This window comes from Silene latifolia, chromosome 4, assembly GCF_048544455.1.
Source record: "Silene latifolia isolate original U9 population chromosome 4, ASM4854445v1, whole genome shotgun sequence".
Taxonomy (NCBI): Eukaryota; Viridiplantae; Streptophyta; class Magnoliopsida; order Caryophyllales; family Caryophyllaceae; genus Silene; species Silene latifolia.
In genome coordinates, this window is record NC_133529.1 from 17139395 (window position 1) to 17153190 (window position 13796).

The 13796-nt window shown below is 37.0% G+C and overlaps 1 protein-coding gene and 1 long non-coding RNA gene across 2 annotated transcripts; both read left to right on the plus strand.

The window, feature by feature from the left end:
* Positions 1-202: 202 nt before the first annotated feature.
* LOC141652116 (uncharacterized) lies at positions 203-6832 on the plus strand. Its single transcript, XR_012546977.1, has 3 exons — positions 203-272; positions 5428-5615; positions 6680-6832. It is a non-coding gene; the product is annotated as an uncharacterized LOC141652116 (long non-coding RNA).
* A 2637-nt stretch (positions 6833-9469) lies between these two features.
* Positions 9470-10128, plus strand: LOC141651150 (uncharacterized). Its single transcript, XM_074458873.1, has 4 exons — positions 9470-9595; positions 9682-9786; positions 9878-10016; positions 10106-10128. Exons 1-4 carry the CDS (start codon positions 9497-9499, stop codon positions 10126-10128), a joined length of 366 nt encoding a protein of 121 aa, XP_074314974.1. The 5' UTR covers positions 9470-9496.
* Positions 10129-13796: the final 3668 nt, after the last annotated feature.

Sequence of the window (13796 nt, forward strand, 5' to 3'; positions counted from 1 at the left end):
AGTACTAGCGGTCCTAGTCCTCGATAATTTAATAGGTAAACAAGTTGACATCCACTTCATTAGCTCATTGTTTGTTACTCGTAATCCATGTTCATTTGTATAAGTTGATAGTGATGGTGGTGATTTTTTTTTAAAAGCACGGCCGAAACAAATTAGTAATCGATTCATTTATATATTAGTTTGTTTCTTTTTTTTTTCATACAGCTGAGAGTGAATTTTGTCCGGGAGTTGATAGGAAGGATCGGATTAACCGCTTCAGCCAAAATTTGCAGGTGAGAATCCGACTTCTTGAAATAGTTCAGTAATTTATTTTTGTTTTCTGTTGAATACTCTTGCAACCCATTATTTTAATCTGTTTTATATTGTTTCTAATCTTTCCTTGATCACTTGTGTCCTTAAAAGCTTTTATCAATTATATTACTAATTCATCTGATGGGAAATTAACATCTTATAATTTAATTTGAGAATATAAATTTGCGGTTTACGTGTTCCTTATTTGAGCATATCAGTAGGTTTATGTTTACTCTGATGGGATATGAACTTATAATTCATGCAGACACTTAGCTTAAGCGTTTCAGTAGTTCTTAGTGTTATAACAATAGGTAGAATTTAATGCCTTTGGAATGATGAAGATAGATGCCCGTGGAGAGTATTCAGAACTGCCTTAACTAGAACCAAACTCCCTGGATAGGACAACTTTCTTGCTCCTAAATGGTAGTTAAAGCCTTGCATAACAGCTGCATATTTATCTGTCTTCTATCTAATGTCTTCATAATCATCCTAATAATCATGATCGCTGCACAATTTTCATCTCATATTTTATGTTTGTTTTAATAAGGGTAAATTAATTGTTACACCCTTATCAAAAATTGAGTCATTCAGGTCGCAATCTAAAATATGAAAATGGATTCATGTAATGAAAAATATAGCTGGCATTTACCATTTAGTAATAGTGACCTCTATCAGCAAGAATGTGATCCTATGAAGAGTAGTTTAGTGCTATCTCCGAGCTGTGACAATCAGAATTTATTAGGCCAACAAAAAGGAACAAAACCCAAAAATAATTCTGAAAAAATACGAAGGAAGCTAATTCTGGAATCCACTAGAGGAGATAGAATATCTCAAAGCAAAAGCATTAGATTCCTAATAAACCATCAACTATCCCATACTCTTTCAGTATAGACACGCATCACGACGTCATGCACTTAGGACGGTCATAATTTTCTCATCTATGCAACGTGCAAACAAATAAAATGAATCTGATCCGCCACTAATACATACAGTTAATAGTCCAACTTTGTACTGAAGTTACTCCTCTTCAACCTCTGCTTCTCTTCCACTTCTCTTCCATCTTCTTTTATTATCTTTCCTTTGTTTTTCTCTTTCTCTTCTGCTCTGTTTTCACTTTTTTTTTTAAAAAAAAAAAAAAAAATTCTTCTCCTCTGCCTTCTGAATACGCTGCTGGTTCTTTTCACATTTTTTTTTTAAAATTCTCTTGCTTTTACTGTTGTTATTAAGCAGCTGTTTGCTTTCGTGTTTTCTGAATACTTAACTTATACTATGTTTCTTGTAAATTTTAACTAAGTTGGTTATTTTTGAATTGTATTATGCTCTATACATGAATATATAATTTTAATAGTTATGAACTTTTTATCTTATTTTGTGTAGACATGGATACTAGTTGGATAAAATTGCCAAATGATCATGATAGATACATAGATGGGTGTTTGAAATTTCTTGAGTTAGCTAAAGAAAATCTCCTGGAAGGAAAGACTAAGTGTCCCTGTAAAATCTATAAACTACGTTGTTGGTTAACATTAAAGGAAGTAGAGGAACATATTTTATTTAAAGGTTTTTATCAAAGATATACAAATTGGATATGGCATGGTAATGACGATGTTTTTGATCATATGCACGGTTTTGAGGTGGGGAGCAGTAGCGTAGGGTCTCTTGTGGGCCGTGATGATATGGAAGGTTTATTAAATGCAACATGTGTTACTGATAATCATAATCATCCTGCTGAAGAAATTCAGTCTAGTTGTAGTGATGAGTCTGATGATGATAATACGGAAACTGATGATGAGTATGATGACTACAATCAAAGCCCAAGAGAAAACAATATTGAGGAAAATGAAAAACATAAAAGATTGTTATTAGCTGCAGAAGAAGAACTTTATGATGGTTGTCAACTTTCTCAAAATTGTCATTTCTACTGCATTTGTTTCACATCAAATGTATGTTTCATTGGTCTAATGAATCATTCAATAAACTACTTGAACTAATATTGGAAGCATTTCCACAAATTAAAGTGTTCCCATCAACTTATTACGAGGGAAAGAAGATTATCAATTATTTGGGTCTTGGATATGAAAAGATTCATGCTTATCCATTTAATTGCATGTTGTATTGGGGGGAATTCTCACAAAAAGAATAGTGTTATAAATGTCACACTTCAAGATGGAAAAAAACCACAAGTCAAGTAGACAATAACAATGAAAAAGAAAAAGGGCACCTAAACAAAGGAGAACCTGCCAAGGTAATGAGATATTTTCCTTTAATTCCTAGACTACAAAGAGTATACACGTCGCCTAAAACAGCACAAGACATGAGGTGGCACCATGAAAGTCGTGTGAAAGATGGAAAACTTAGGCACCCTGCTGATGGGCTTGCTTGGGAATAATTTGATTCTCGTTATCCTCAATTTGCATCCGATCCTCGAAATGTTAGGTTAACTTTGGCGACTGATGGTTTTAACCCTTATCGTTTGATGAATACCACATATAGTACTTGGCCAATTATTTTGATACCCTACAACTTACCACCTTGGCTATGCATGAAACCCTCATCATTTTTACTGTCATGTATCATTCCTAGTAAAACTAGTCCTGGCATTGATATTGATGTGTACATGCAACCCTTACTTCATGAGTTGAAATTGTTATGGGAAGGAATTGATACTTTTGATGCTTACGAGGAGAATGTTTTTAAATTAAGAGAAGCATTGCATAGTACTATCAATGACTTTCCAGCATATGCTATGTTATCTGGATGGAGTACTATGGGTTATGATGCCTGTCCTCGATGCACTCATTCAACAAATTCTGGTAGGTTTGTGGGCAAAATTTGTTATGTTGGTCATACAAAGTGGTTGGATGAGGATCATCATTATCGTTTTGAAGGCAATTTGTTTGATGGAACAATCGAGAATGGTACTGCTCCTAAAGCAGTAAGTGGGTTTGATGTTCTTAGGCAGCAACAAAGTATTAACTATATTTATGGTAAGTCAAAAACGCGTCAAAAACGAAAAAAGAGGGCTCGAGAGATTGGTGTGTCAACTAATCTTGTTAGCAATGACCATAACAAGGAGGATGAATGTAATTTGTGGAATAAGAAGAGTGTTTTTTTTAATTGCCATACTGGGAGTTCAATCCACTACGACACAATCTAGATGTTATGCACATTGAAAAAAATGTGTGCGGCAATATCTTAGGAACACTTTTGGATATGGATAAAAGTAGAGATAATGAGAATGCTAGAAAAGATCTCAAGAAGTTGGGCATAAAGGAACACTTATGGGTGCAAGAACGACCAAATAAGGATCCGTACATGCCTCCAGCTTCGTACTCTATGTCTAACGAGGAAAAAGAGAGATTTTTAAAAGTGTTACAGAAGATTAGATATCCCGATGGATATGGCTCTAATATCTCTAGATGTGTGAATATGAAACAACGAAAACTTTATAATCTTAAGAGTCATGACAATCATGTCTTGATGCAAGATATCCTTCCTGTAGCACTTAGAGCATCCAAGGCCACTGGAGTCATTGAGTTACTCGGGGACATATCTTATTTTTTCAAATGTTTGTGCTCAGCAACTCTTGATCACGGTGAGTTGGATGCTCTTCAGTCAAAAATCATACTTATTCTTTGTCGAGTGGAAATGGAGTTTCTTCCGACTTTCTTTACAATTATGGTTCACCTACTAATTCACTTAGTAGAGGAGGCCAAGCTTGGATGGCCAGTTCAATATAGATGGATGTACCCGATCGAAAGGTTAATACTTAAACCTTCAACGTTTTAAATGTTGATTTTAATTTTTTTTGGAGTTAATGCTTGTTCTTATAAAGGTATTTAGCTCACTTAAAATCATATGTTGGAAATAAAGCTCAACCTGAGGGATTAATTGCTGAAGGGTTCATTTTAGAGGAGACCATCACATTTTGTTCGAGGTATCTTGAAGGTGTTGAAACCATATTTAATAGATCAAAAAGAAATAATGATGGAATTCCAGACATGGACCAGTACTTGTACAACTCCGGTGGTCGAGTGATTGGGAAGAAGGAAAAAGTACGAGTAGATGATAAGAGTTCAAAACAAGCCCATCGTTATATTTTACTTCATTGTGATGAGTTGAAAGTTGACTTTGAGTAAGTAATCATTTATAGTTATGAATAATTAACCTTTTTCCAACACTTTCACTTAAGTTACTAATTTTTCTACTTTGAAGTGATTTCCTTTACCAAAAGCGGCAAGGATGCCACTCTAGTAGCTACAATGAAAATGAGTGGATCATCAATGAATTTGGAGAGTGGCTTCAAATTCAGGTTTAACTCCTTTTTATTTAAAATACTGAATATTAACATAACTTCTCTATCAACAAATTTAATGTAAGTGTTATTATTTTAGGTGCAAAATTTAGATGCAAGCACTAAAGAAGGCCAATTAGGGAAAACCTTAGCTGGTGGCTTAAGTAATTATGGTACAAAAATGATTGGTTTTCTAATCAATGGGTATAAATTTCAGACGGTTGATCGTGAGCGGCATAGAAAAACTCAGAATTCTGGAATTATGGTGGAAGCTGACGGAGAAACATATTATGGAGAGCTTAAAGAAATTTATGAGCTGCATTATTTTGGTACATTCAAAGTTGTACTGTTTCGTTGTGATTGGGTAGACATATATAAAGGGATAAAGACTAATGAAGACAAGAGTAGTGTCTCTGTGAACTTTTCCAAGTTGATGCACACTGGTCGAAATTTGTCTGATGATCCTTTTGTCTTCTCATCTCAAGTAAAACAAGTATTTTTCGTTGAAGATGAGATGCAAAAAGGATGGTTACACGTGATTAGGAATAAGCCGAGAGACTTGTTTGATACTGGCGAGATTTAATATTATGTTGTTATTTTGAACACTTGTGCTGTTTTTTATTTTGCGTCTTATATTCTTTTCATTTAAGCGGAAGGTTTTATATATGTTGCCCCTAAAGTGATGGGTCATATGTTGCCCCTATAATGATAAGTCAATTATGTGTTGTGCTGATCTATTATACTTTTATTTGTTTTCTGCCAAGTTTCTATCTAATTCTCTGATTTGTTTTGATTTTCTACTCGTGATAAAAGTGCACTAATTATCTGTTCCTTTTTTTAAGGATATACCAAGGATCACTTTAAGGATCACTTTGATCAACCATGAGTTATCGAAGCAAAAGAACAAGAGCATTGATGGCAGAAGATGATGAATCCCAAGTGGTGAAGAAGCTGACTTCCAATGTACCAGTTTTGTCGACGACTACATTGACAGACAATGTCATGAATGATGCCGATGACCTTGGAAGGGGTAATTTATTTTATCATACACACGTTACAATTTGGTCTTTTTACTAATTCACCACTATCTTTTTTTTTGTTAAAATTTTCATGTGTCTCCTCCTTTATAATGTTGTACTGCCCAAAAAATTAGTTTAAAATGTTGTACTTAGTATATTTAGCCATAAAGTATCTTCTATTGCATTGTCCCGATTTCTATATTGCATTGAATAATCTACTTTGTTTTTGGAATTTGGCAAACTGGATTGTGCCTGCTTCTGAGTTTTGATGTATAGGCAAACACCTTTGGCAGAAAGTTTGTGGGAACACCTCTTTTTTAAACTTGCTTTAGTTGGTCTTGGTTTTTATGGAATTTAGTTGATTTTGCTTTCCTTGCCGATCATTACAAGTACATACAAAACATTATAATTTGGTTATTCTTTTATTGAATCTAGTTTTTTCCCTTATTCATAGATTTGAATTAAATTGTGATTTTTGTAATTGGATTTGCATCTTTTTTTTGTTGTTTGTTTAATGGGGGAAATTGAAATGGTTCATCTAAATGTGTCAACTTAAAGTTTGTTGGGAAGTAGCAGATGGGTGATGGCTGATGTATTGGTTTCTCATATAAGGTATTTTTTTGGAAATAAGTATTATTTCGTGCTAGGGTAGTAAGTCAAATATTTGGTCATCCACTTTTCAACTCCGTCGTCTTTAAAATAAAGTCTTCATACTATTTATGTTTAATTAATCCATCCTATTAATTGATATTGTTTATGTTGTATCAAGCTTTTAAAATGATCATTAACATCAACATTGAAGCGTGAACAAACACAAGAATCAATGCACATTATTAACCCTAATTAATCAAGTAGAAGTCAGACTTATGTTTGTTGTATCTGACATGTAGTAGCAGAAGAGTAGTGCAAGTGTGTGCATGATTATATTTAGCAAATAGAATAGAATTAAGAGGAGTTTGGTTGATGGGAAACGATGGGCTTGGTTGATGAGGAGTTTGGTTGACTAGAGGTCAGCTAGGCTAGTCATTATGTAATGATCAGCATTCTTAAGCATTTGTGGTAACGATAAAAACAGGTGGTTGCTACTGGGATAGCGACTTGGCTGATGGACAAGGCTGGCCGAAGGGCTCTACTAATTGTATGTTCCAAATGATATTAGTTAAGTTGGTGGAAGTAATTGTGCAGTCTAAGCTTATGAGGTATCTTAAATAATGCAGCTTTTCACAGGTATCCTGGTATCCTCTGCTGGGATGAACGCTAGCCTTCTTCTCGTTTCAACTTCATCTTAAATAATGCCATGAGTATTGATGTGTACTAGAAATATTCTTTTGTTATAAGCTTATGTGTACTAAATTATGTAGGTTGAATTATTCCATTTTTCACTTGTTTGGTTATCCACTTTTCAACTCCGTCGTCTTTAAACAGTCTTTTTTACTTATTACTTGCTACAACGGTTTCTATCCTCTTAACTCATTACATTTTCAAGATTTTCAGGTTTTTCTTCATTCTATGTCTTTCGTATCTCTTCATCTTCCACTTTCTTCCTCTTTTTTACTTATTACTTGCTACAACGGTTTCTATACATGGCATAATAACACAATCCCACTTTATGAAACTAAGAATACATATAAATTAATTTAAATAAAATTCCAAAAAACTCGATAGGACCAACACAAGGAACGAGTAACGTAACACTCTTCATTTTCTGTGAATCCTAAAGGCCTTTGTTTTCTATAATATATTATAGGGGGTCATGAGCTCAGCAAGAGCACCGGTAATGCTGCTGGAAGAACTACTTGCGGTAAGCTTCTCTTAAACTCGATCTGTTTTGTCTTGTGATTGTTTCTCTTGTTTCTCATGGGCATTATTATCTTATTCTGATTGGTGCAGCTGTTGTGAGATGGGGCCCATTTAAACCTCTTATTGGTAAACCCCAACTTGGCAGCGATAAATTTTTGAGTCAAAACCTAATGATTCAAAAACAGCAAAACGCCAGTACAAAGGTTATGCTAGCTAACAAAGTCAACCCATCCAGACCACATAATGGATTTAGTAGTGATTCCCCTTGTAATATCAATGAAAGCTCACTACTTAAAACCACAAAAAGTGCACCCATTTGGAGAAATGCTAAAACTCAAGCATCGAGTAAGAAGTTCTCAGTACTCGGATGTCAGAAATCCTCGCTTGACAAAACTTTTCAACAACATAACCTCCGGTCTGCTACATATTCTCAAATTAATGGTAATTCTCTGCCTATAGAAGTGAGCCCTAAGGATCAAGAATCACCTATTTGGAGAAATCATGTGACTGAAGCATCAAAGAGGAAGATTTCAGTAATGGGACGGCAGAGATCCTCGCTCGATAAAGATTTTGAAAAAAGGAACTCATCACAGGAACCCGAGTCAATGATACTTCACATTAAGCAGTCTACCGCTTCACCAACATTTAATATTCAGTCCGTTGCTTGCCCTCAGACACATTCTCCTTCTCAGACGTGTGATCCTCGGCTCAACCGTGAGAATAAATTTTCCAAAAGTCATTCTAATGATGTAGAATTGAGAATAAAGGATCAAGTATCACCCATCTGGAGAAATCCTGTAACTGAAACATCAAACACTAAGATTTCAGTAATGGGACAGCGGAGATCCTCATTCGAGAAAGACTTTGAGAAAGGGAACCCATCATGCAAGGAATCTGATCTAAAGATGCTTCACAAAAAGAAGTCTACTGCCTCCCCATCAGTTGATATCCGGTTCTTTGCTGGCCCTCGGACACATGATGCTTCTCTGCCTCCATGCACTCGTAATAACAAGGCACGTATCTCAAGTTGTTCTCTACCTCCATCCACTCATTCTTATCAAACATGTGATCTCAGACGTAGTCATCAAAACAGAATTCCCAACCTCTCTGATGATGTGGAAGTGATCCCAAAGGATCAAGAATTACCAAATGCACCCAAAGAGACTTCCAGTTTAGAGAATGGTCAACAAACTAGATCCAATAATGTCCGAGAACTGTTCAAGCCCACGCGTCGTAATTTAATGCCTGAATGGCCGGATGAAGTAGAATTTGACGAGAACGAGGATGTTTTAACAATAGGTAAGGTTCTCCAGCTTTTAGTGTGCTTTTATAAATACTACCTTCGAGTCACTTTTAGTTTGCGTTTTATTTTGATACTTTTAGTGTGCATTTGTTTTTTGGGTTTTATTTTGATACTTTTAGTCTGCATTTTTTTTTGTAGATGCTGAAGGAAATTACGATTTGGTCAGTCACTTAATCCACCCTAATGATGTTTGGCATGCTAACGGCGTGAAGTACTTTGTCACTTTTAATGAGTTTTACCAACCGCTGAAAAAAGGGAGGCATATTCTTGTAAAATTTATTGGGGATATTGCAAAACAGGAGCCGTTTTGTCCAATTAGAGAAACAAATTGGCGTCATGTCAAAGAACACTTCAAAGTTGAGATTGTTAAGTTGATTCGAGTAAGAATTTCTCCTAATCTATAAAGTTGATCTCTTTTTACAAATTGGTTAGTGCAGGTTCAAATTTAATGTGCTTTACTATAATGTCTTTATTTATTTATTTATTTTCTTCCGAGTCCTGTTTTGTTATACCCAATGGTGATTGCTACGATCAAGGAATTCTGAAGCGCACGGGTAAAAGCTTGAGACTATATAGACATTCCTTAAAGAAGAAGCTTTTTAAACCTACAACATTGACGAAAGAATAGATATACCAATATGCGCCTTCTGGACATCCTCATGACAGTTGGATTGATTTGGTTGATTATTGGTACGGAAAAGGGACAGGTATATAGCAAAGAATGGTGACATAATGGTGTACTTAGCCACGTATGTGCCTGATGTAGAATTATTTATGATTTAACTTTGGATGCAGAGGTATTCGGATTGTGGAAAAGAAGCACGTGCACTTCAAAATCATGTTCATACATCCGGAGCTAAAAGTTATGCTAATATACGAGCTTCTTTTGTATGACTTCATCTAAATTTAACACATCTATACATTACACTTGTTAGTATATTTAGCCATATCATCTTGTTGATATTATGTTACAGGAGGAGAGAAATAATAGGGAACCAAGTGTATTGGAAATGTTTAGGAGTACTCATCAAAAGAAAGACGAAACGTTTGTCAAAGACACAGTAACTGAAGACTTTTTGGTAAACATAAAAACTTGTGATGTTGCTTGATATATCTTCCTTGAAAATGTTGCTTTAATAAGCTTTATACTTTTAATTTTGTGGAGTATAGGATGATGCAGATGCTAATGTTCAGACAGAAATTGAAATATATTCAAGTACAAAGCCTCGTGTACAAATTGAGAATGAAGCTTTCAACAAGCTAATGTACGGGGGAGAAATCCCCAATCGTCCCGTGGGTTATGGATATGGTGTGAAGCAAAGTGATGTATTTGGTTTTCGTAGTATATTAAGAAAAGAAAAGTTCCATAATGGTGAAAGTGACGGGTTAAAATTACAGAATATGGAGAAACAAGTGGCTAATTTGACCGAGTTAAATAAAAGGCTGATCAAGCAAAACAAAGATATAATGAAGATGCATAATACGAATCAAGACTTGCTGAAGAAAGTCCTGGATGTTCTAAGCATCGGAACAACATCAACTGAGGTCGTAAACCTTGCAAAGAATATCTTACATGCAACTAATACACAGGTACTTTTTACTTATTTCACTGTTCTATCACCATGTGTGTATCCATCTGTGAAGTCTGTTTAACCGGATCTAGACTTGTTACAATGCCCGTAAATTTGAGGGACCCTTGCTGTGTACCTTTCTTGGATTTCTTCCATGTTGGGTTAGTTTACTGATGCTCAGAACCTTGTAAATACTGTTGGGTAAAAAAAAAATCTGCATTAGATTTGAGCTGGTCTTTGGATTGAGTTCACAACAATCTTAGTATTTGAGGATAATGATAGCTTTCACCAAAGTGTGTCTGGAATATGGTGGAACTATGGTTGCATTGCTGATTAGAAAAATTACATTGGTGGAGATCCCTTTTGGAATTCGAAACTATGAACCAAGCTCTGTATTGCAAGTTGTTGGTTGGGTCTTTGTTTGTCGACTTCTAATGTGAATTACCAGACTAGGCTTAGACAATTTTACTTTGGGTCAAATGTAGAGTGATGGTGATTAGGAGATGAGATGACGGGTGAACAATATATGAAGCAAGTTCTTCCACATCTAAAAAGTCGTAGGCTGTCGGGTATAAAGGAAGATATTAAGGGTGGAAGTTCACTCAGTATGGTGGTTGTTATTGTAATACTCCGTATTTATGAGTCTTGGGGTACTCTATCGAGTAGGCCTTACTCTGTCGAGTAAGGGAGCTTTGCGAAATAAAATAGTTTCTGACCTGTTGGGTACTCGATCGAGTAACTGCGATACTCGATCGAGTAGGGGGTACTCGATCGAGTACATGGGCTACTCGATCGAGTAGCGGTTTGAGGGGTTGTTTTCTCGGGTTTTGTTAATTATGCGATTAAGGTATATAATCTTTTCGTCATTCATTCTAATTACTTTTCTAAAACCTAAATCACTGCGAGAAGAGAAAGCAAACTACGTTCATCACCTTAATCGCATTGTTAACAAATCCCGGAGCTTGGAAGGTCGGATTTCGCTTGTCTTTACACCGTTGTAATCCTTGCGTCGAGGGTAAGACCTTTATACCGTTTTTATTGTATTTCGTCAAAGTTAGTTAAACCCTAATATTGGGAATTGGGGATTTTCTTGTGTTATGTGCATAGTAGTAATTATGTGCTTGTATAATTAGAAGGAGGATTCGTAGAGGAAGTTTTTTGACTTCAGCTGTGAGATCGTCTGACAATTGTGCTTTCCAGGTAGGGTTTCCCTACTCAGTATTACTTACATGTGGTGTGGTGTTGTGCTGTAATTAGTATAATTGGTTGATTCAGACGATGTTGTGATTGTGATTGTGTTTGCTTGTCTGTGGTTCTCGAGATGCATTCTCGGCTGAGTGGAGTCACTTGCGGGAGTGGCTTCACGCCCTAGTTTCGCCCTTCGTGGAACCCGTCAAGGAAGGGGATGTGCACATTAATGGGACAGGGTTATCGCTCGGTATGATGAGCGGGGCTTAGGTGGGAAAGGCTGCGGTCTCCCACTGGCAGGGCTGGTCCAGTGGACAGTCGGAGACGGAGATGGAGTGAAGTGCTTGATCATATATGATTGTTTGAGTTGTATTGGTTACTGTATTGTTGATTATACCTCTTGTGTAAATAGTACTGACCCCGGTGAATGTTTTGAAAACTGCGGTGATCCATTCGAGGATGGTGAGCGAGATATTGAGCGGTATGAGCGTGAAGTCTTGGGATAGTTTGGGATTGCCACGATCATATGATAGAAGTCTTCATTTGTAGTTTAGTAGTTTTCATATACATTTCGATTAGTTCGATGAGACAGCCGTTTTGAGAACATGTATTAGTATTTGGTTTGGTTTTTGGATTGTAACCTTTCGCTAAAGTATTACTATTTAAATATCGTTTCATTATTGTTTATTTGATTATCATTGCCTCGGGTAACCGAGATGGTAACGTCCTTATACCTGAGTGGTCCTGGTAGGCACTTGGAGTATGGGGGTGTTACAAAATGGTATCAGATAGACGATCCTGAAACCTGTAACCAATGAACCCAATGAATATAGGGAGTCAATTAAAATGAACCCGGGGTAAAGGTTGTAGGAGCTAATGCAAAGGCCTGGGAGACGTCCTAAAGTCGCGAACTCGCCCTACAATTTTGAACCGGACACCTGGGGGGGAATATCTGTTAAGTCGTATGTGTTGTTTGTTCGCTCGTGTGTGGATGTGATGAGGTGTGTTATAAATGTTGGATGTTTGAAGTAGAAGGTGAGAATATGAAAGAAATTGAAGAGAAATATATATATAGAACTGTGTTGGAATGAGAAGCATGTTGAGTGATTACTATGTGGCATTAATAACATGATATAATTGTTTGTTAATCGCATGAGCAGTTGAGTAGCATAGTATGCATAATGAAGAAGTAATATCGTGTTTATAAGTTGTTTTACATGTTGGAATATGTCATAGCATGCGGGTAGCATATTCGAGTTAGCATGACTCGATCGAGTGGGACTGACTTGATCAGGTGGGTTTTTGACGTTTTTGCGACCAGAATCGAGTTTTAGGGTACTCGATCGAGTAACTAGGGGTACTCGATCGAGTAGGGGGTCACTCGATCGAGTAGCCTGGCTACTCGGTCGAGTATGTTAGAAGTCGGAAGGTCCGTTTGTGTTCAAGTCGAGGTACTCGATCGAGTATGGGAGGCACTCGATCGAGTAGCCTCTTACTCGATCGAGTAGGTTGGGACACTCGATCGAGTAGCACATGGGTAGCCTGTTTTCGTGTTTTGAAGTTTAGTACATGTGTTTATGTCTACCCTTTCTTATATATAGCTTCAAGATGCCGCCTAAGAGAAACGCTTACTATGCGAGAGCTGAGTCCATGAATACGGATGATATTGTTAAGATGTTGGAGCACCAGGATGCTCTTACGGAGGCCTTAAAGAAGGTGAATAAGGATAAGGAGGTTGATCACTCTAAGATCAGCCTTTACATAGCTAGGTTCAACCCAAAAGAGTACAAAGGGACCGGGGAACCAAACCTTCTTGACAACTGGCATCGTGAGATGGAGAATATCTTGGACCTTGTTCATTGTCGATGAGATGAGAGTAGAGCAAGCTGCGTTCTATACGAGAGAGGCGGTGGTGAGTGGTGGGATAAGGTGAAAATGAGTGCCAGAGAGATGTATGCTAACCAAGGCTTACCTGCTATACCTTGGGATGAGTTCCGTAGGGCTATGAGAAAAGAGTTTGTGCGAGCATATGAGAAGCAAGCGAGGGAGGAGTTCGATGGGTTCAGATGACATCGACATGTCTGTGGCTGAGTACTATAAGCGATTTAATGAGAAGTCTAGGTATGCGAGGACATGGGATTGAGTGATGAGAATCGGTCTTTGAGGTTTGAGAGGGGTTGACCCCTAGGATCATGGATAAGCTACCTGTAGGAGTCCTTGCGATGTTAAGGACGCTTATGAGAGAGCGGGAGGCTGAGAGGTTAGTGGAGATGGCTCAGGAGAGGTCTGGTGTTGAGAAAAGAAAGTCTGAGAGTGAGGGTGGTGGCCAA

Bases quoted from the DNA above. Each gene is read 5' to 3' on its own strand.
- LOC141651150 (XM_074458873.1), top strand. From the start codon at position 9,497: ATGCAGAGGTATTCGGATTGTGGAAAAGAAGCACGTGCACTTCAAAAT. The intron at 9,787-9,877 runs GTAAACATAAAA...TGTGGAGTATAG, and splicing joins CAGTAACTGAAGACTTTTTG to GATGATGCAGATGCTAATGT. The intron at 10,017-10,105 runs GTGTGAAGCAAA...TTAAAATTACAG, and splicing joins TCCCGTGGGTTATGGATATG to AATATGGAGAAACAAGTGGC.